General features: G+C 33.2%; 2 protein-coding genes across 3 annotated transcripts; one reads left to right on the forward strand and one right to left on the reverse strand.

Annotated features, from left to right (window-relative positions):
• Positions 1–4,940: 4,940 nt before the first annotated feature.
• On the reverse strand, positions 4,941–7,828 carry LOC123698764 (vacuolar protein sorting-associated protein 33B). The gene is made up of 2 exons (XM_045645524.1): positions 7,399–7,828; positions 4,941–7,193 (listed from the first exon to the last, which is right to left on the reverse strand). The coding sequence occupies exons 1-2, from the start codon at positions 7,554–7,556 to the stop codon at positions 5,411–5,413; spliced, it is 1,941 nt and encodes a 646-aa protein (XP_045501480.1). The 5' UTR covers positions 7,557–7,828; the 3' UTR covers positions 4,941–5,410.
• An 87-nt stretch (positions 7,829–7,915) lies between these two features.
• LOC123698765 (probable isocitrate dehydrogenase [NAD] subunit alpha, mitochondrial) lies at positions 7,916–20,798 on the forward strand. Of its 2 annotated transcripts, none has more exons than XM_045645526.1 (7): positions 7,916–8,045; positions 8,379–8,546; positions 8,690–8,868; positions 13,769–13,984; positions 15,520–15,655; positions 16,228–16,341; positions 20,337–20,798. In XM_045645526.1, exons 1-7 carry the CDS (start codon positions 8,019–8,021, stop codon positions 20,559–20,561), a joined length of 1,065 nt encoding a protein of 354 aa, XP_045501482.1. In that variant the 5' UTR covers positions 7,916–8,018; the 3' UTR covers positions 20,562–20,798. The 2 variants fall into 2 exon arrangements, with proteins under 2 accessions (XP_045501482.1, XP_045501481.1); XM_045645525.1 differs by lacking the exon at positions 7,916–8,045 and adding an exon at positions 8,122–8,300.
• The last annotated feature ends 819 nt before the right edge of the window (positions 20,799–21,617 follow it).

Here is a 21,617-nt window from a genome sequence, read left to right on the forward strand (position 1 = left end):
CTTTTCTTGAATTTATATTTTTTTGGTTTTTATGGCATTCAAATGCTTTATAAATATAAATTTATAAAGAATAGAAAAAATTCGATCACGAGGCGGGACTTGAACCCGCATCCTTCGCGCCATTCCGGGGCGGATGCCTAACCAACTCAGCCACTCGTGACCCGCCTGAGCAATCGAATTTATTCTATCCTTTCAGTTTTATGTGTCTTAAGGGACACACCGCGCGCCATCTATTGAGATGATTTAACAACCATTTCAACCAATATGAAGCACTTTTCAGTGAATACAATATTGTAACGATGGAACACGACCTTTTCTTGAATTTATATTTTTTTGGTTTTTATGGCATTCAAATGCTTTATAAATATAAATTTATAAAGAATAGAAAAAATTCGATCACGAGGCGGGACTTGAACCCGCATCCTTCGCGCCATTCCGGGGTGGATGCCTAACCAACTCAGCCACTCGTGACCCGCCTGAGCAATCGAATTTATTCTATCCTTTCAGTTTTATGTGTCTTAAGGGACACACCGCGCGCCATCTATTGAGATGATTTAACAACCATTTCAACCAATATGAAGCACTTTTCAGTGAATACAATATTGTAACGATGGAACACGACCTTTTCTTGAATTTATATTTTTTTGGTTTTTATGGCATTCAAATGCTTTATAAATATAAATTTATAAAGAATAGAAAAAATTCGATCACGAGGCGGGACTTGAACCCGCATCCTTCGCGCCATTCCGGGGCGGATGCCTAACCAACTCAGCCACTCGTGACCCGCCTGAGCAATCGAATTTATTCTATCCTTTCAGTTTTATGTGTCTTAAGGGACACACCGCGCGCCATCTATTGAGATGATTTAACAACCATTTCAACCAATATGAAGCACTTTTCAGTGAATACAATATTGTAACGATGGAACACGACCTTTTCTTGAATTTATATTTTTTTGGTTTTTATGGCATTCAAATGCTTTATAAATATAAATTTATAAAGAATAGAAAAAATTCGATCACGAGGCGGGACTTGAACCCGCATCCTTCGCGCCATTCCGGGGCGGATGCCTAACCAACTCAGCCACTCGTGACCCGCCTGAGCAATCGAATTTATTCTATCCTTTCAGTTTTATGTGTCTTAAGGGACACACCGCGCGCCATCTATTGAGATGATTTAACAACCATTTCAACCAATATGAAGCACTTTTCAGTGAATACAATATTGTAACGATGGAACACGACCTTTTCTTGAATTTATATTTTTTTGGTTTTTATGGCATTCAAATGCTTTATAAATATAAATTTATAAAGAATAGAAAAAATTCGATCACGAGGCGGGACTTGAACCCGCATCCTTCGCGCCATTCCGGGGCGGATGCCTAACCAACTCAGCCACTCGTGACCCGCCTGAGCAATCGAATTTATTCTATCCTTTCAGTTTTATGTGTCTTAAGGGACACACCGCGCGCCATCTATTGAGATGATTTAACAACCATTTCAACCAATATGAAGCACTTTTCAGTGAATACAATATTGTAACGATGGAACACGACCTTTTCTTGAATTTATATTTTTTTGGTTTTTATGGCATTCAAATGCTTTATAAATATAAATTTATAAAGAATAGAAAAAATTCGATCACGAGGCGGGACTTGAACCCGCATCCTTCGCGCCATTCCGGGGCGGATGCCTAACCAACTCAGCCACTCGTGACCCGCCTGAGCAATCGAATTTATTCTATCCTTTCAGTTTTATGTGTCTTAAGGGACACACCGCGCGCCATCTATTGAGATGATTTAACAACCATTTCAACCAATATGAAGCACTTTTCAGTGAATACAATATTGTAACGATGGAACACGACCTTTTCTTGAATTTATATTTTTTTGGTTTTTATGGCATTCAAATGCTTTATAAATATAAATTTATAAAGAATAGAAAAAATTCGATCACGAGGCGGGACTTGAACCCGCATCCTTCGCGCCATTCCGGGGCGGATGCCTAACCAACTCAGCCACTCGTGACCCGCCTGAGCAATCGAATTTATTCTATCCTTTCAGTTTTATGTGTCTTAAGGGACACACCGCGCGCCATCTATTGAGATGATTTAACAACCATTTCAACCAATATGAAGCACTGAAAAGTGCTTCATATTGGTTGAAAAGGCATCCGCCCCGGAATGGCGCGAAGGATGCGGGTTCAAGTCCCGCCTCGTGATCGAATTTTTTCTATTCTTTATAAATTTATATTTATAAAGCATTTGAATGCCATAAAAACCAAAAAAATATAAATTCAAGAAAAGGTCGTGTTCCATCGTTACAATATTGTATTCACTGAAAAGTGCTTCATATTGGTTGAAATGGTTGTTAAATCATCTCAATAGATGGCGCGCGGTGTGTCCCTTAAGACACATAAAACTGAAAGGATAGAATAAATTCGATTGCTCAGGCGGGTCACGAGTGGCTGAGTTGGTTAGGCATCCACCCCGGAATGGCGCGAAGGATGCGGGTTCAAGTCCCGCCTCGTGATCGAATTTTTTCTATTCTTTATAAATTTATATTTATAAAGCATTTGAATGCCATAAAAACCAAAAAAATATAAATTCAAGAAAAGGTCGTGTTCCATCGTTACAATATTGTATTCACTGAAAAGTGCTTCATATTGGTTGAAATGGTTGTTAAATCATCTCAATAGATGGCGCGCGGTGTGTCCCTTAAGACACATAAAACTGAAAGGATAGAATAAATTCGATTGCTCAGGCGGGTCACGAGTGGCTGAGTTGGTTAGGCATCCGCCCCGGAATGGCGCGAAGGATGCGGGTTCAAGTCCCGCCTCGTGATCGAATTTTTTCTATTCTTTATAAATTTATATTTATAAAGCATTTGAATGCCATAAAAACCAAAAAAATATAAATTCAAGAAAAGGTCGTGTTCCATCGTTACAATATTGTATTCACTGAAAAGTGCTTCATATTGGTTGAAATGGTTGTTAAATCATCTCAATAGATGGCGCGCGGTGTGTCCCTTAAGACACATAAAACTGAAAGGATAGAATAAATTCGATTGCTCAGGCGGGTCACGAGTGGCTGAGTTGGTTAGGCATCCGCCCCGGAATGGCGCGAAGGATGCGGGTTCAAGTCCCGCCTCGTGATCGAATTTTTTCTATTCTTTATAAATTTATATTTATAAAGCATTTGAATGCCATAAAAACCAAAAAAATATAAATTCAAGAAAAGGTCGTGTTCCATCGTTACAATATTGTATTCACTGAAAAGTGCTTCATATTGGTTGAAATGGTTGTTAAATCATCTCAATAGATGGCGCGCGGTGTGTCCCTTAAGACACATAAAACTGAAAGGATAGAATAAATTCGATTGCTCAGGCGGGTCACGAGTGGCTGAGTTGGTTAGGCATCCGCCCCGGAATGGCGCGAAGGATGCGGGTTCAAGTCCCGCCTCGTGATCGAATTTTTTCTATTCTTTATAAATTTATATTTATAAAGCATTTGAATGCCATAAAAACCAAAAAAATATAAATTCAAGAAAAGGTCGTGTTCCATCGTTACAATATTGTATTCACTGAAAAGTGCTTCATATTGGTTGAAATGGTTGTTAAATCATCTCAATAGATGGCGCGCGGTGTGTCCCTTAAGACACATAAAACTGAAAGGATAGAATAAATTCGATTGCTCAGGCGGGTCACGAGTGGCTGAGTTGGTTAGGCATCCGCCCCGGAATGGCGCGAAGGATGCGGGTTCAAGTCCCGCCTCGTGATCGAATTTTTTCTATTCTTTATAAATTTATATTTATAAAGCATTTGAATGCCATAAAAACCAAAAAAATATAAATTCAAGAAAAGGTCGTGTTCCATCGTTACAATATTGTATTCACTGAAAAGTGCTTCATATTGGTTGAAATGGTTGTTAAATCATCTCAATAGATGGCGCGCGGTGTGTCCCTTAAGACACATAAAACTGAAAGGATAGAATAAATTCGATTGCTCAGGCGGGTCACGAGTGGCTGAGTTGGTTAGGCATCCGCCCCGGAATGGCGCGAAGGATGCGGGTTCAAGTCCCGCCTCGTGATCGAATTTTTTCTATTCTTTATAAATTTATAAAATGACCTTGTACTTGTACCTACTATTGATTCTGCCTTAAAATAATATAACGGACTTTTTATGCATTGATTAATAATTGTTTACTAAATTTTAAATAAAAACAATGGTGGCGCATATTACGAACTGTTTCCCGAATATTATTGGATGCAGATGCTTAAGTATTTTTAGAAAAAAAATAATTCCATTTATCTATGTACTGTAATATCAATTAATATCTATGTCCCTTTCTTTTCTTACAGTTAAAAGACAGAAAGACATTATTTAAAAAAAGACGGGTTGCACTCCGGGAGTGCCGGCAGAAGTGAAAACTTGATTATTAACGTTGAGCATGTTTGATATCCATCCGTCTTACGCTTTTTCGATCAGGTCACGTGTCCTGACGCGAGTTTAAGATTTTATACCCAACGCCGCTAAAGAAGTTTTCACTTCAAAAACTTATAGTTTTTATTACTTTTACCATATAATATTCGAATCAAGTAAAACTTTTTGTAATATTGATACAAATCTTAATTGATTCATACATATTTTTAAGGCAAAATCAAATGGATGGATTTTTCATTAAAATCGGCACAGAAGACAATACTTCATGTACCTCTAAAAAAATAATAAGTTCATCTGAAACACTTATAAATGTTTAACACACCTTGGACCAAAAGCTTATTAATATAAAATACTCTAGGTTAATTAAATCCTAAATTGTATCTATAATATTAATTGCATGTTATGTCGGCCATCTTGCTTGCGATTTGAAGCCGTATTATTAATAATTAAGAATGTAAGATAATTTTTTACTGTGATAAATGAAACGAAATATATCTTTTTTACTGAATTTTTGTTTTATTTCAAGATTAACAGCCATAGAGATACTTATAATAAACTGTATACACTGTATATGAGCAATTAAATAATATATAAACTTAATGCAATGCATAATCATTAGAATTTGAGATATATGTACCTACAAAGTTAATATAATACACTTACATAGAAATAAATATCATTCAACAACAAATGAAGAGGGCATTCCCTCTTTAGTTAAATATATAGGCAGTGGTGTCTCAATATATTATAACAAGTAATAAGACTACCTAAAAATGTTTCCATAATTCCTTTTTTATTCAGAGTATTTAATTTTTTTCTATCTATTATAGGTAATAAAAAACGATGCAAACGATTTTACATTCGTACATCCAATTCTATTGGTACAATTTACGATCATAATATTATAGTGAGGAAATAAAATAGTCACTAACATATTATACACATTACAAATTAATCTTGAAGTTAATTTCTTCAGATATTAGCGGCCATAATATCACTGCCGCTAGCTATACAATCTCCAGCAATAAATATCTTACTCCCCGTCGCCGCCTGCACAACATCACATGCAGCTATTTCTGCATAGGTCACTCCACCAATAATAAACACTAAAACCGTCCGAGGCTTTATAGATAACCCACTATTCATTTTACTATCACTTTTCAACACTTTCAAAATCGACTTTGCGTCCTTACTACCAAGATCTATATTACTTTGCATGGATAGGTTCGACAACTTTTCATTCAATGTTTCCATACCAGTTTTTAACTTGTCTACAACAGCGCCACCTACTTTTAAGTCGTTTAAAGCTGATAGCTTATTCAATACTTCGGAAAGAGATTCAGAGCTTAATAAAGCATTACAGAGAGTAGCGACTAATGGTATATAGCTCCCATTAAATACATAACCAGGAGATGTACCAGCTTCAGTTTGTGGCAACTGTTTTAATTTATTAGCAATATTCTGAAAGCCAGTCTGCCATTTCGGTAATCGTTCACTGAGATTGCTTAAGTTACTAATATTTAACGATAATTTCGGACTAGATGGTTGCACTAACAAACCAGCACTAATCAAATTATTAAACACATACAAAAACTTATACCCGAAAGCGAGTAAATATTTGCTAACTAAGGAATTATATTCATCATAAGATAAACCCTGAGTTAAACTTAATAAACACATGAGACGCAAGCTGTTATACATATGAATGTCTGTACCAAACTGTTCATCAACAAATGCGAAGTTAGATTTTTTATTTCTATTATTTAACATTTCACACTCAGCTTGAGTCAAATTCTCAAACCTATTGTTCATTTCCGCAATAATTGTCTCACAAGCCAACACATGGTTAACTAAATTCTGTTTAAAAAGAGTCACTTGCTGTAGTTTTGTCGCAACAAAGTCTTTCATTTCTTGAATACCGAGAGCTTTTATGTCTTCATTCTTCAACAGTTTTGCCTTTGAACTTAACACACTTAAAACTTCAGAGAAATGCCTGTGTTTAATTTCACCGTATAAGTTGTCTATAGAACTATCTAACGTCATCACTGTGTTTTTTGCTGATTTATCCTCACTAGATGTGAAATTCATCTTGCCCTTTTTCAATTTTGTTTCTTTGACATTAAGGTCTAAGTGACCACAGTTTATGCTGAAGATTTCATTCAATAGACCACTGTAGGTAGCAGGAGTAAGTAGGCTAGAGGCATAATCTTGGTCTCTGTCCATGATAATTAAAGCACCTATTTCTTGGGAATTTTCCATATTCACAAAATCTCTTTCATAGCTTTCCTTATACACCTCCAATATATCAAGAACACTGGATGATAATTTGCCAAGCGATAATATACATTTCGGCTGGCCAGTAACATGGAATAAACTCCATAAACACATAGAGATACTGCTCAATAAAGACTGATTTTGCTCGACAAACATCTGTCTATAGAGAAATGGTAATTCCAAACTTAGTAATTGTTCGTCTAAACTAAATAATTCCCAAGAAAATGAGTGTAATTTTACAATGTCGTACAGGCCTTTACTTTCAAGTATAGAATCGTAAGTAGACATTGTTTTGGGCACAATAATAACATTGAAACATTTGGCATCAGTTAGTGAAGGATTTTGGCTGAGTACTGAAGAGATTTGGTCAAGAACACATTTGTATTTTTGAAGGCAAGCTGGTATGAGATATGCGCGATTCGTGTTAGCTGTGTTACCCAATTGTGGTTCCATCTTGTAAATTTTATCAACACCATGCTGCCTGTAAGAATTCAAGGATATAAATGTTTAAAAATATTCGTAGGTTTCTCAAAATTAAATACAATTGAACGATAAATAAATATTTATTTAGAGAAGAGAAATAACAGAAAACATATTATATGGCTAGGTAATATTTTAAAGGAACTTGTTGCTTTGAAGTTATTAGTTTAATTAATATTAATAAAACTCTTTTCTCTCAGACGTACCTTAACCAACTCACTCCACATATTCTTTCTAAAGGTTTAATGAGAATTGGGTCAATAATTAAATCTAATTTACTGCCGCAAGAAGACAGTATACATTGGAGTTTGTGTTGTGAAATAAGGCATAATGATGCCAACTTTAACGACAGAGGTTGATCCATCACTGGAGCGTTAACATACTACGTCCATACAATTATTCAGAACATTTATTTATTAATCTGAAATATTTTTGTTATTACTTTTGCCTAAACAAGATTTTAGCAAACATGAAACAGCTGACAATGACGTTTACGAAATTATTGACATCTGGAATTAAATTATCATGCGTTCAGTAATTTTTTATGCATTTAGACAAACCATTATATTTTAAAATATAAAATAAATTCTATTATTCACATGTTTTTGTTGATAAGTATGGTATGAGTAATCTTTGCAATCTTCATATATATTTTTGTAAGAAGATGCAGGTGTAATAAAATATTTTATTTAAATCAATTTAAATCGACCTTGGTAATTTGACAGTACTTTCCGGTCATGCGTCGATGTCTTGCTCGCAATTTCCTCCCCTCCGCCTCTTGCCGCGGAGACTTGTCGTCGTAAACGTAATATAAAATTTTAGTGAAATGGCTGCAAGATTTATTAAAAAAATCGTAAGTTTGTGATTCGTGAATGCAATAACTAATTTCTTTTGTTTATTTGCATGCTATTTCTTCTTTCTAACATATAAAAGCCGCTTGTGTAGTTAATTTTTCCCATCCAAAAATAGACTTATAGTTATGTCGAAGAATTACATAAATGCGCTTTTGAAGCCTTTTCGTGAGAGTAAAGTCGTAGAGAGCTTGTTAAAATTGTTCGATTCGGGGGTGGAAAAGACGCCCAGTGCGGTCGGGAGTGTCGTTAGTAAGGTTAACATAATTTTATTCAAGGATATAGTTAAGTGTGCGAGGTTAAGATAGTGGTGATATATTTTGTGTTTTATTTAGGTTCCGGCGAGCAGGGCTGGTGCTGCGCAGTACAGCACTGGAGTGCGGAAGGTTACTTTGATCCCTGGACATGGAATCGGGCCGGAAATTACCGTGGCGGTGCAGAAAATATTCGAAGCAGCCAAAGTTCCTATCGAGTGGGATGAAGTCGATGTGACAGCTGTTAGGGTAAGTAACTGCGACATCGTAACTAAATCTTGTTAGTTATGTACACTACTTCATAATAAACATTCTTCAAGACATTGATTATGTTATTAATTAAATTTAATTATGATTTAAAACCGTGCATTAAAATTAACCTATAATTTTAGGGTCCAGATGGCAAATTCGGCATTCCTCAAAGGGCGATTGACTCTGTCAATGAAAACAAAATTGGGCTGAAGGGTCCATTGATGACTCCAGTTGGTAAAGGCTACCGATCCTTGAACCTGGCTCTCCGTAAAGAGTTTGACCTGTATGCTAATGTCAGGCCTTGCAAGAGTTTAGATGGGTGAGTGAAATACTATATATAATAATTATTCCATTAATAAAATTTTGTATGCTGGTTTTAAATATACTCTGACAAGAAAATCATTTTGATAGTTGTGTCTGATCTAGGTTTTTAAATATTCATAAAAAGTTAAATTCATGGATTTGATTTTCATTTAAAAAATGAGTCATTATTTTCAAATGATAACTCTGATAATAAAAACATGGGAATTACCAAAAATTTTGGTTCCGAATTTTTCTTTTTGAAAACTTTCAATCATTATTATAATATTATATTCTTTACAATGCTAGTTTCGTTTAGGGCCGATTTTTCAATGCCCAGATAAACAGTCTAATAACTACCCCTCGAATAGATTTATTCAATTGCTTATCTAACTCATAACGGCTCGCCTATTTTTCAATCGTGATTTATTTGATGAATAACTATCTGACCAAATATTTCCATATTGGCAGCTCTGCTCTTGGAGTGGCGAAACAAACATATTAAATTAGTCAGGTTGTATGTAATAAATGTATATATTTTACGATGGAAACGACATAAAGGCAGCGTCCGGCAAATTTTCAATGGCATGATCATCAGTAGGTACTATCAAAAACATCAATTTCAATATGATTTTAATTGATAATTATTTTATAGAAAGAGGCTTTATTGTAAAAATTCTACGCTCTATGTTATTACATACGAAAATATCCCAAATTTGACGCGTCAGTTGTCAACTCAAACGTCTAATCGTCGAATAGCACGCTATCTGGCCGTTGGAGCAGCAGATAGATTTATTCCTCAAATAACGTAGTTATTCGATAGATAAGTCCTATTCGTCTATTGAAAAATTGAATATTTTGTTAACTGAAGAATAAAGTCTATCTAGCTGTTTATCTGGGCATTGAAAAATCGGCCCTTAGTTAATAATTATAGGCTTTAAGAGCGCTTATTCAATTTAACGCAAGTCAAAATCTCCGCGATCTATTACGATAGATCGCGGCTTGCGCTATCCTTTTACTATGAACAGCATAGGTCCACAGGAGAGCGCCGAGCAACATGTCCTCTCTCTGGAAAGGCTCGCTGCCGACTGATTTTAATCGGGTCGCGCGCAGTGTTTTATAGTACTTTAAAAAAATTGTAGAAAAATAATAGAGGTACCTTAGTTGATTTTTTAAATTTTATCTTATAAGTAATACGTTCTTTTATTGCAATATGTATAAATTATATTCAACTAAGTCAAATATCTTGGTGAAAATAATCATTTTGTCGACTATAATTTCTAAAAAAATTCACATTGTTCTGATTTTAATTTCGTAAGTTAGGAGTCCAAAATAAATAAATCTTTTAACTAACTATTTTAATAAGGATTTTTGCAGTTAGTTAAAAAAAATGTGTGTTAGATCTGTCAGCAATTTCAGATATTTTTAGCTTCGAAATTGACACTAAAAGTGAAATCAAGTAATCATCGGCTCAGTTATCTTGATGGTATTCACAAATACTGTATTAATTGAAAAAAACTCTTAACTAACTATATAGACAATAAAATTTCCTAAAATTATTAGTAATTCATATGTTTGTAAGATAAGTGGTTGATGGACAATCTGGTTTGAAAAATCACATATTTGAGCCAAACATCGCATGGACCGCGTACACGGCCTTAACTATGTCTCAACAAATACTCAAGTTTTTAAGTTCAGTCATTATGTGATAAATTAACAAGAGATTACTAAAAAGTTTAATATTGAAAATAAATAAAGAAATTTATCGCATACTAGCTGCTCCGCGCGGTTTCACCCCCGTGGCTCCACTCCTGTTAGTCGTAGCAGGATGATATATACCCTATTACCTTCCTCGATAAATGAGCAATCTAACACCGAAAGAATTTTTCAAATCGGGCCAGTAGTTCTCGAGATTAATAACTCTTCAGCTTTATAATATTAGTATAGATCCATCATTTTCATTCTTATTATATAATAAACATATTTTAAATATATATAAATCATATTTAATTAGTAAGAATGGGATTAAATTAATAATCTGCAGGATATAAATGATTTAAATCCAAAGTATGTTGCAAACGGCTCGCCTATCAGTGATTGATTTTTCACATTCAGCATTGACTGATTATGCTTATCTGTAAGTCAATGTTGCATTACAATGTAAAAAAGTTAATCATGTTTGTCTGTATGTAACTTTATTTTTTCACCAAAAATAATGACAGGATAAATGTATTATTTCCAAGAAATGTTAGCATTGTATCGGTTGACTTATACAACTCAGTTCATTTGCATATTTATTTGTTGTACATATCAGTAAAGGATTGACAAAAGTTTAAGTTATTAACTTAGGATATTGCTCTTGCTTCTCAGTTTTATTTTGAAAAAGTCAGTTTTCTTATTTATTTTTCTCATTTCCAAGCCCACAATACAATAAATTTTAATGTCCAATAATACCAGTTATTTGATAAAAGTTTTGATTTGCACACAAGTTTTTCCAGACCATCTTTAAAAAACGCCAAACGTAAATATTTTATTCTATTTTAGTATTCTAATTTGGGCAAAAGAAAACACCATCTGTGAAAATGTCGACTTTTCACACAATTTAATTTCAAACACAGTCACACCATAGAGTCTTAATAGGCTTCCGTTTGTACCTCTAGAATACAGAACTCCAAAAAGTGACTTATAAATTAACAATACCATCATAGACAGTCACGTAATTGTAAAAAATTGATAAGTACTGATAACAAAATGTACGTAATCCGGTTGAATTCCGCACACGATAAAGTCAGGAAATATAATCTCATCGGGAAACTTGATAGCCCATTATCTACACGCCATTGTCGTATTTACTGATATGACAAAATTACAATCAATATGTAGCCGTATCACTTCAAGTATGCTTTATTTGGAAGTCAGATACAAGAAGATAAAGTAACATAAAAATCGGTCTAGCCGATTTGATGTATGAATTATGTGACTTTGTTTTATATGATATTGTGATACTTTAAAGCACTTGAAAACACTTATATTTGTTATTTGTATTGTCTACTCAATGCGCTCACTTAAACTTATCAATGCAATGACCGCGCCTTAAGGCTTGAATCGGGTAGGGTTCCCTTTTAATACCGAAAATTAACTCTAGTTATAACCGTTTTTCTTCTTAGATACTTAATGTACATATCTAAAAAAATGTATATTAAAGTTTCGAATATGATAAAGGGCATGGTTGTTTTAATTTGTTTATTTTACAATTAGGTTTTTTGGAAAAAAATCATGAACTGAGGTCGATTTTTGGACTTTAAACCAAAACGCTAAGTCAATATAACATCAATTATTGTAGTGTTTTTACAGTGTGTTTATCAAATTGAAACACAGGGCATGGTTGTTTTAAATTTTGATTCCATATCCAAATATCTTTTTAATAATTTTTATACGTACTTTTACTACGGTAAATTCCGCGGTCGTCTCCCGATCCCGCCTTGTAAATCGTCGTCAAGGTCGCTAGCCCCTATTAAAGCCTTAAGTTGCATAACACAAACTGGGGACGCGGACGGTATTTCATTCCAAAATGAGTCCTTGCTACTAATATCATAAATCAAAATGCGAAAGTTTGTGAGGATGTGTTTGTGTGTGTGTTTGTTACTCTTTCACGCAATTACTACTGAACCGATTACAATGAAATTTAGTACACATGGTAACTTGGATTAACACATAGGGTAGGTTTTATCCTGGAAATCCCACGGGAACGGAAACTATGCGGGTTTTCCTTTGAAAACGCGGGCGAAGCCGCGGGCGGAAATCTAGTATTTTATAATACAAGAACATGAAAGGCTTTATATTAGATGTCAATTTAACCAAACTATGAAATTTTGTACAGCCTATAATATGAATGAAATAAACACAACGAAAGCAAATTTAAAAATAAATTGGGTCCGAATGTCGTAGTCAAGTGTTTGTTTTTATTTCGTTACTTACAATGTATCAAGTCGGGAATATTGCCAACCGCACGACAGAACCATGAATTATTCAAAGCGTTTAAATATTAAAATTATCGTCAATTTGAACTCACAATTCAATCTATCCACACTTATCTTTCAATTTGTTACGCTTCCATTTTCCGTTGTCCAGTAAACATGATTATGTACTTATTCTTTCTACGAATAATATTTTTGTAGTGAAACTTCTTTAGGCGTGTTGAGAGTAAAATTTCAAGGGTGCGTCATGGCAATACCGTCACGTTATGAAGTAAGGCGACGATTTTGGTATCTTGTCAAAGAAGTTTCATTTCTGACACGTGTGCTCGGCACAAACGCTCTTGTTTTTTATGTAATGGATACAGTACCCACATCAAATGGATAACTAAATGAAATTGATAACAGCAAAAGTGACTAAGAAGTTCGTCAGTACAGGGTCATTGCTTTTGTGTTTTTTTTTCTTTTATTGTTTGTACTACATTTACATAACTGTTATTTTGTTACTCACGCTTTGAAGCCGAATCCTTTTTTGTCAGATTTCTTGAGAAACAAACAGCATACTTTTCCGTTTCGTATGCCGTCTTGGCATAAAACCTACCCAGAAAAATGTAATCTTAGATTTATATTAGGAATTCGATCCCTATTAGAGGTTTATAAAAAAAGTTTCAGTCTGTTTCAGATTGTATGTTTGTTACTCCTTCATGTAAAAACTGCTGGTCTGATTTTTATGAAATTTGACACACACATAGAGGGTGACTTGGATTAACACATAGGTCATATATCAAAACTCTAAGACCGAATAGGAGGGGAGCAATGCGGGTAGAACCTCGGGGCACAGCTAGTTATCTATGAATATCTCTTCTCCCTTACAGTATCAAAAGGAATGCGGGTAAAACCGCGGGGCACAGCTAATTATATATAAATTTTTCTTCTCCCTTCCAGTATCAAAACCCTCTACGACAATGTGGACGTGGTCACCATCCGCGAGAACACAGAGGGCGAGTACTCTGGCATCGAGCACGAGATCGTGGATGGTGTGGTGCAATCCATCAAACTAATCACGGAGGAGGCCAGCAAGCGTGTCGCTGAGTTCGCGTTCCAGTTCGCGAGGGATAATAAGAGGAAGAAGGTCACTGCTGTCCACAAGGCTAATATTATGTGAGTATATAATATGTACGTATAGGATATATGCGGGTTTTTAAAACTACCCGCATATACAACGCGGCCAAATTAACTTGACGCATCTCTGGAATGCGAGTGCCTCGGTAGATATAGATAATAGTAGGTACGTAGATGTATTGCAAGATTGGCTAATAAAAAATAAAATGTACTGCCCAAAATCAAATTGGTAATTTTAATAGTCAAATGATTTTTATTGTAAACCAAAATGAAGTAATCAACGCTAAGCATCAGGTTAATATGACCAAATACACACAAATATCTCAAAATACAGTATGTTTTAGTTGGAATTGTTAAAAATGGAGGATCACAATTCTAAATGTGTGGAGAATAGATTTAACTGGTTGCAATTATTTGAATGTATGTTGCGCTTTGTGGTGATAGTGTTGACATAACTATTAATGAAATGATTATAAGCTCCTAAATAATAGCAAAGTATTCGTATTCCTACGAAAAAGTCATTTACAATTTTTATTGATATAAGTATCATATTATTATTCAGAAAGATATCTAATACCAGTACTCTATCCAATACAGACTGTTCATATCAAAAATGTTTCCAAAACACCGCAAACTGCTACACTTATGTTGATACAACTTAATTTACATCCGTCCAAAACTATTTCATACAATACAGCTAAATACTGAACACACATTATGCAATAGATATAGCATAGTGGTAATAGAAACATATAGTCTTGTTAACAAGGTGTCGGTTGCCTATTTGTATTGTGTTACTTTGCAATTGTGGCTTAGTGTAGATATGTGATACTTATACTAGCTGTTTGATCTGACTTTGTCCATGTAGACATAATATTTTTTGTTTTTCAAGTATCTTCAAATCAATGGTTTGAAAAAACACAATTTTCGTGAATATAACCACTATTAACCCATTGAGCCCCAAGCGACCCGATCGGTCCCAGACACAATAGATTTTCTATTGTGTCTGTGGTTCCGAGGCCTGAGTTAAATTAGTGAAAATAACATCAAAATGAGTAAAACTGTTTCTGAGATTCACAGGCATCAGAAAACAGTAAAAAATAATAATCATTGATATAGAATGTCATACCAACATCTATCTCCACATAATATATAGCCCTAAAGATATCTTGTTTGTACAGACAACAGTCAGTTACACTTTTCTTATGTGTTAAAGTTATTATGTAACATGTTTAGACTACGACGGTGTAATAGACATCGAAACTAGTAACAATTAGAGATAAATTTGCACATTGATAGTGAAATTGATATTATTCCAATGCTTAAACCATAAATAATATATTATTTAGGTATTTATGTATGTACATATGTAATTATATTTATTCATGGCATAATTATTTTATTTTATTTTTAAAGCAAATGAATCCTTCTGTTTTTAGAATATCTTGCAGAAATCGCTTACCGCGACAAGACGGCCCCTCTTATTTTTTAATTCTGTATTTAATGTGCAATGAAGAATTTTTCATTCATATTCAAAATTCAATAATTCTACTATATACATATATATATTCCAGGCGTATGTCCGACGGTCTGTTCCTGCGTTGTTGCCGCGATCTGGCCACCAAGTACCCGGACATTAGATTCGAGGAACGCTACTTGGACACAGTCTGCCTTAACATGGTGCAAGATCCATCTAAGTTTGATGTCCTTGTGAGTATTTATATATTATTAAAATATTTTTATTATAAACAATGACAAAAATTAATTAAAAATGTAACTATAATATAACATTCGAAAATTCTAGATAAAATATTTCTGTATCGTTTTTAGCTCTTCTCTTCTGCGTTTTTAACTGTATAATAATAGTTGACAAATTTAATATAACTGACAGTCTTGAATGTTTAAGAATACCCTCAGAAGTCGAATAATCACTAAGCAATTGTCTTGTTTTCACCGGTTGTGTAAAATGATATAAGATAATAATTATCTAGATAATATTATAATATGTTCGTCAGTGTAGCTAATCCGTATCGGACTGATACTGGATTTTTTTTATAAATTTTTACGTGATTTACTCATTATATTACGTTTCGAACACTTTAAAATCAGTTAAAATGTCTTTAATTTCGAAATGTATAATCCTTGCGTAAAATCAAACGCAAGGGATAACTATATTAGATTACTTTCTTTTTTTTAATTTTTAACAAGTTAAAAATATTTTTTTTTATAAATTTTTTAGCATTTTTTTACAGGTTACATTTTTTTTTTTTTTCATTTTACAGGTGATGCCCAACCTCTACGGTGACATTATGTCCGATATGTGCTCAGGGCTCGTCGGTGGGCTCGGGCTCACGCCATCTGGTAACATCGGCAAGAATGGCGCGCTCTTTGAGTCTGTGAGTATGAGTTATAGGCGTTTGCCGCGCTTTTTTGAGATTTTTTTTTTTGAGTAAATACGAAAAATTGCAGAAGATGGTATTTTTTGGGGAAAAAATGGTGTAAATATAAATGCATTTTCAAGATGTTGTGGTAATATCTTGAAAATAATGACATTTGTCTGAACCTAGTATAGATGTAAATTGAATGAAATGTTCAAATTTTATTTTAATTTTCGCTCAAGAAACTCACACAAAATGTAAGGTACATGCAATTAACATTTCATAAAACTATAATTTAAAGTTATACATGTAAAAGACTGAAAATCGTTGACTCGAATCTTAAATAATTTTGTATGCTATTATTTCCTTACTTAAGGCTATGAAATAATAACGAGAAGTTCAAAACTACTATTTTTGTCTGTATTCTAAAGATTTTATTTCAATCAGAAAGTAATATTTATTTAGAACTAGCTTTCCACCCGCGGCATCGCCCGCGCAGTCAAAGAAAAACCCGCATAGTTCCCGTTCCCTTGGGATTTCCGGGATAATACCTATCCTATGTCCTTTCTCGGGTATTAAAATATCTCTATACCAAATTTCATGCAAATTGGTTCAGTAGATAAGGCGTGATTGAGTAAAAGACAGACAGACAGACAGAGTTACTTTCGCATTTATAATATTAGTATGGATAATGATGTCATTGATTTAAAAGTAGCTAGAATATGTACATGTTAGGCTGGTTTCAAAAGAATGAGTCATATAATAACATGACAATATAATAAAATTATCTCTGATAAAAAGATTCCCTGAAAACGATTCAAAATTATATCAAAGATTATTATTTTTATATACGTGCTACTGTACTATTCCACTATATTAAACTTTTTGTCATCTTTTGCAAAAAAATCTTACTCTCAACAGACATAAAATGTCAATATATTCTATTATTAATTTTCGGTAGATCTGCGATTGGTTTTGAACTATTTTATACCCCTTAGAAGAGGTGTCCTGGTAGACATTGGTAATAAAAATAAACAAATAAAATAAAAACAACAAGTGTGCTATATTATGAGGCCGTAAGTTATTATCAATATAATATACACTAACAGGTGTGGTACGGCATGGCTGCATGCAAGATATTTGTTAACACATTGCTATACTGTGATGTTTTTTAATATTATATAAAATGTATATGTAATTAAAAAGTCGCTTCGTCCTTGTGTTTGTTGGATTAAGATTATATGTAACATAGGTACATGTTAAGAAGTTTTTTGAAGTGAAACTTCTTTATCGGGGTTGGAAAAAATTTAGTGTAACATGTTTTCGTTACCCGTGACATTTTCCGTTACGCGCCATCTTTTTCTTATCCCTACTACGCGTGATTCGACGAATTTCTGTAAAGTTGCAAATAGTGAATTATTTTTTGAAAAATAAGGTCATAAAGAAGTTTCACTTCTTACGTGTGTACACTAGTACACGCATACATTTTTTTATTAAATCAGTTTTTCTACCAATTCTGATATTAAATTATTATAAACTGTTACATATTATCTTATGGAAAATACATTGGTTTATGTCACAAATAAAATCACATCAATTCTCCATATTATGTTTCAAATTTTTACTTTAACCTACTATTGATATATAAAATCCATATATGATATCAAAATAAATCCAAGATAGTTTTACTTAAATTCATACTTATAGTAATTATAATAATTAATTCATGTATTGAACAGCAACTAAATCACACATAATATTTATAATTAAAACATACCATAATCCGCCATAAATATCAACCATAAAGTTTTTAAGATTTAAAATCTTACTTTATAAAACCCATTCATATTCCAAATTCATAGTAAATAATAACACTTTATGTTAGTCCCGTCCCAAATTTACTAACTCCGTTGGTTCAGGCCATTGTAAATCGCATGTCTGTCCGTGTGTGTAAAACGACTAACATTTGCAGGTCCACGGCACCGCGCCAGCCATCGCCGGGCAAGACAAGGCCAATCCCACGGCTTTGCTCCTCTCCGGTGTCATGATGTTACGTCACATGCAACTAAAAGAACACGCGGACAAAATTGAAACGTCCTGCTTCAACGTATTGCGCGAGGGAAAAGTTTTGACAGAAGATTTGGGCGGGAACAGCTCGTGCACAGATTATACGAATGAGATCATAAAGAATCTGGCTTAGTTTTTTTTTTTTGGGCAAAGGAAATTTGCGGTTGTCGATGTTGCGTTGCGCCGTTGGAGCGTGTTTGTAACGTGGCCGTGGGTTAATTTAATGAAATAAAAAATGGTTTACTTAATATGAAAATGAAACTGGCCAGAATAATTATACTGTTTGAAAGCTAATTTTAATGACGATTTATTTTTAATGCTTTTCGTATTAAATGTTTTATGAGAAAAGTCGAAATCGGAAATTCATTAAAATTGTATATATTATTAATTATAGTATGTTAGATTCGAAAATATAACACGTTACAAACGCGTATCTTTTTTTACAGTATTGACCATAGTATTAAGTTATATTTTTTCTCGCCAAGTGACGCGGCATCGACGTTTAGAGGAATTATAGTTGAATTGAATTTAACGAGCCGAATGCGTTTAGCCAAAAAGTATAAAAGACAAGATCTGCGAGGAATTGAAGGGATTTTCCAAGAAATACAATAAAATATATTGATTTATGATTTTAATTATCATTTTATGACACGACTGTTTATGAATAGGCTATGGCTAAATGTTGACGTTGGAAGTTATGTCAATATAAAAATGTATATTTCATAAATATTTTCACATAAGAAAAATATATGAATTAAATGTTCTTGGCGAATTCCTTCATTTTCACATTTGCAATGGCTTCTACAATTTGGAAAAAATAACTGCCATCTTTATCGCATACTCGTATTACTAATGTATTAATGTTAATATGGCAACTTTTTATCTAAAATATTAGCCCCGAGATTTATAGAACATACTCCACTTGTATTTTAAATACCACCGACATTTATGTCATGTAGAAGTTGCCAGTTCCTTGTCAGCTAATTAGTGTTACCATTATTATTTATAAATAGTGAGAAATGGCTGTTTTATGTATTGTGTTGTCTGCTAATTTTCTTAGTATTTTTTTTTTCTTATTTATTCATTATGAATTATGTATTTAAATTAAAGCTATTCTCAGTAGTAGGTACAATTAGTGAATAGGTACTTATTTAATTTCAGTATTTATAGAAATACATTCCTTTGCATTTTTATTAGTATTTATGAGATTTTTATGTATTATTTTTTGTGTGATAGATCGTGTTTATTTAAGTACAATTTCAGATGAAATCTGACAATAATGCTAATCAAATCTGTAATATTCGATTACACGATGTTTGTGTGGTCTCACATTAATTTATGTAGATAATAAAATTGATTGAAATTATTGTTGCTTTATTTACCTCATTCATACATCATTTCCCTGTTCCTAGTATTTTTTTTACAAATCCGGTTCTATTTTTTTTAAAGCCGTTAAAAGCATAAGAATTTTCATTTCACTATTATAGTCTTATAAATTTTCTTTCTAATGTTTGAACAACTTTTGATAAATGGCGTATTATTTTAAATAGAAAAGTACAATTGAATGTGTACGGTGTTTTAATTGTGAAGTTTTTACGGAGTTCTAAAAAATATATTTACAAACTTCAGAATGCTATTTCTATTGGTTTAGTTTACGCTTATAAAACTATGTTGAAAAAGAGGATCGTTATTATTACCAACTTAATAGATACCTGCCTATAGTATATAAATAATTTTTACAGTTGTCAATAAATAATCTATCTGGGGGATTACCATTTGTATTAAGTGTTGCCATTCAAAAATTTGTTTCGGAAAAGTAAATCATTACAATATATTAATAATTTGATTATCAATCAAAAAAAAATCATAGATAGATCAAGTGCACTTCAGTAGGTATTACAGTAGCATTATATTCTAGAATTTTTCATATAACTGTATCTTCACAGGTCCACGGTACAGCTCCCGACATAGCTGGCAAGGACATGGCCAACCCGACAGCTCTACTGCTCTCCGCTATTATGATGTTGCGGCATTTACAATTCAACGAACACGCTGATAAAGTACAGAACGCCTGCTACGAAGTATTGAGGGAAGGAAAGACACTCACCGGAGATCTCGGAGGCACTGCTAAGTGCAGCGAATACACAAATGCCATTATTTCAAAATTGTAAATAATTTTGTTTGTATTATACCGTGTTACAGTGAAATGTTACTTATACATAATATGTGAAAAGATAGTCCTATTCAGAAATTATTGATGATAGCAATCAAATTTCCAAAGACCATTATTAATTTTAAGTCGATATTACAACCGAGTTGTTGTCTCATGTTACCTATTTATTCCCAATTCAACAAATTCACGATTTAGTGTAGATTTTGTTAATAAAAAAAATACTTAAAATTTTAAATTGTCTATTATTTAGTCACCCTCTCATTAATCGAAATTTTAATAGTTATTAATGTGCAAATTTGAACATTAGATTAAATTGAACCATAAAATGTAAAAATATTAATTCACCTTTACCAATAACTTTCTTGAAAAGTTTTTAAACAAACACAGCAGTATTTAAGAATAAGGTTATTTATTTATATTGGTAGCTTACTAATTCTAAATTATGAATAACTAGCGATCCGCCCCGGCTTCGCCCGTGGTACATATTTCGCAATAAAAAGTAGCCTATGTCCTTTCTCGGGTATCAAAATATCTCAATACCAAATTTCATGCAAATTGGTTCAGTAATTTAGGCGTGATTGAGTAACAGACAGACAGACAGAGTTACTTTCGCATTTATAATATTAGTATGGATTTTGTATAAGTACCTACTCATGCCTCATGTAAAACTCATTATGCTGTCGGTACACGTTACGACGTAACATATATTCCAAGTGGAGTATTTTAAATTGCACAATATAAAAGTGTTGTACCTACTTACTGCATTATAAAGACTGAAGTTTGATTATTGTAATCAAATAGAAATTATAAACAAAATACATGATTTCTGTTTTTTCTATAGCTTTCTTGAGAATATAATATTGTATCCAGATTTTAAAATATTTGCACAGAATACATGATAGTAATAACTTATAGAGTTTTACGTGGTAAAGGTACATACACAAATTAAGTATTAACACGTTGACCTAACATTTGTACCTGGGACTTGGGACGTGTTATGGACGTGCCTGTAAAGGGTTCTTATTTTTTATGAATGGCGATAGCTTTTTACAAT

Source organism: Colias croceus, chromosome 16 (assembly GCF_905220415.1).
Source record: "Colias croceus chromosome 16, ilColCroc2.1".
NCBI lineage: Eukaryota > Metazoa > Arthropoda > Insecta > Lepidoptera > Pieridae > Colias > Colias croceus.

Coding starts and splice junctions, on each gene's coding strand:
- LOC123698765 (XM_045645525.1), top strand. CDS start 8,172: ATGTCGAAGAATTACATAAATGCGCTTTTGAAGCCTTTTCGTGAGAGT. Junction 8,547..8,689: donor TCGATGTGACAGCTGTTAGG/GTAAGTAACTGC, acceptor CTATAATTTTAG/GGTCCAGATGGCAAATTCGG. Junction 16,342..20,336: donor ATGGCGCGCTCTTTGAGTCT/GTGAGTATGAGT, acceptor GTATCTTCACAG/GTCCACGGTACAGCTCCCGA.
- LOC123698764 (XM_045645524.1), bottom strand. CDS start 7,556: ATGGATCAACCTCTGTCGTTAAAGTTGGCATCATTATGCCTTATTTCA. Junction 7,194..7,398: donor TGTGGAGTGAGTTGGTTAAG/GTACGTCTGAGA, acceptor GAATTCTTACAG/GCAGCATGGTGTTGATAAAA.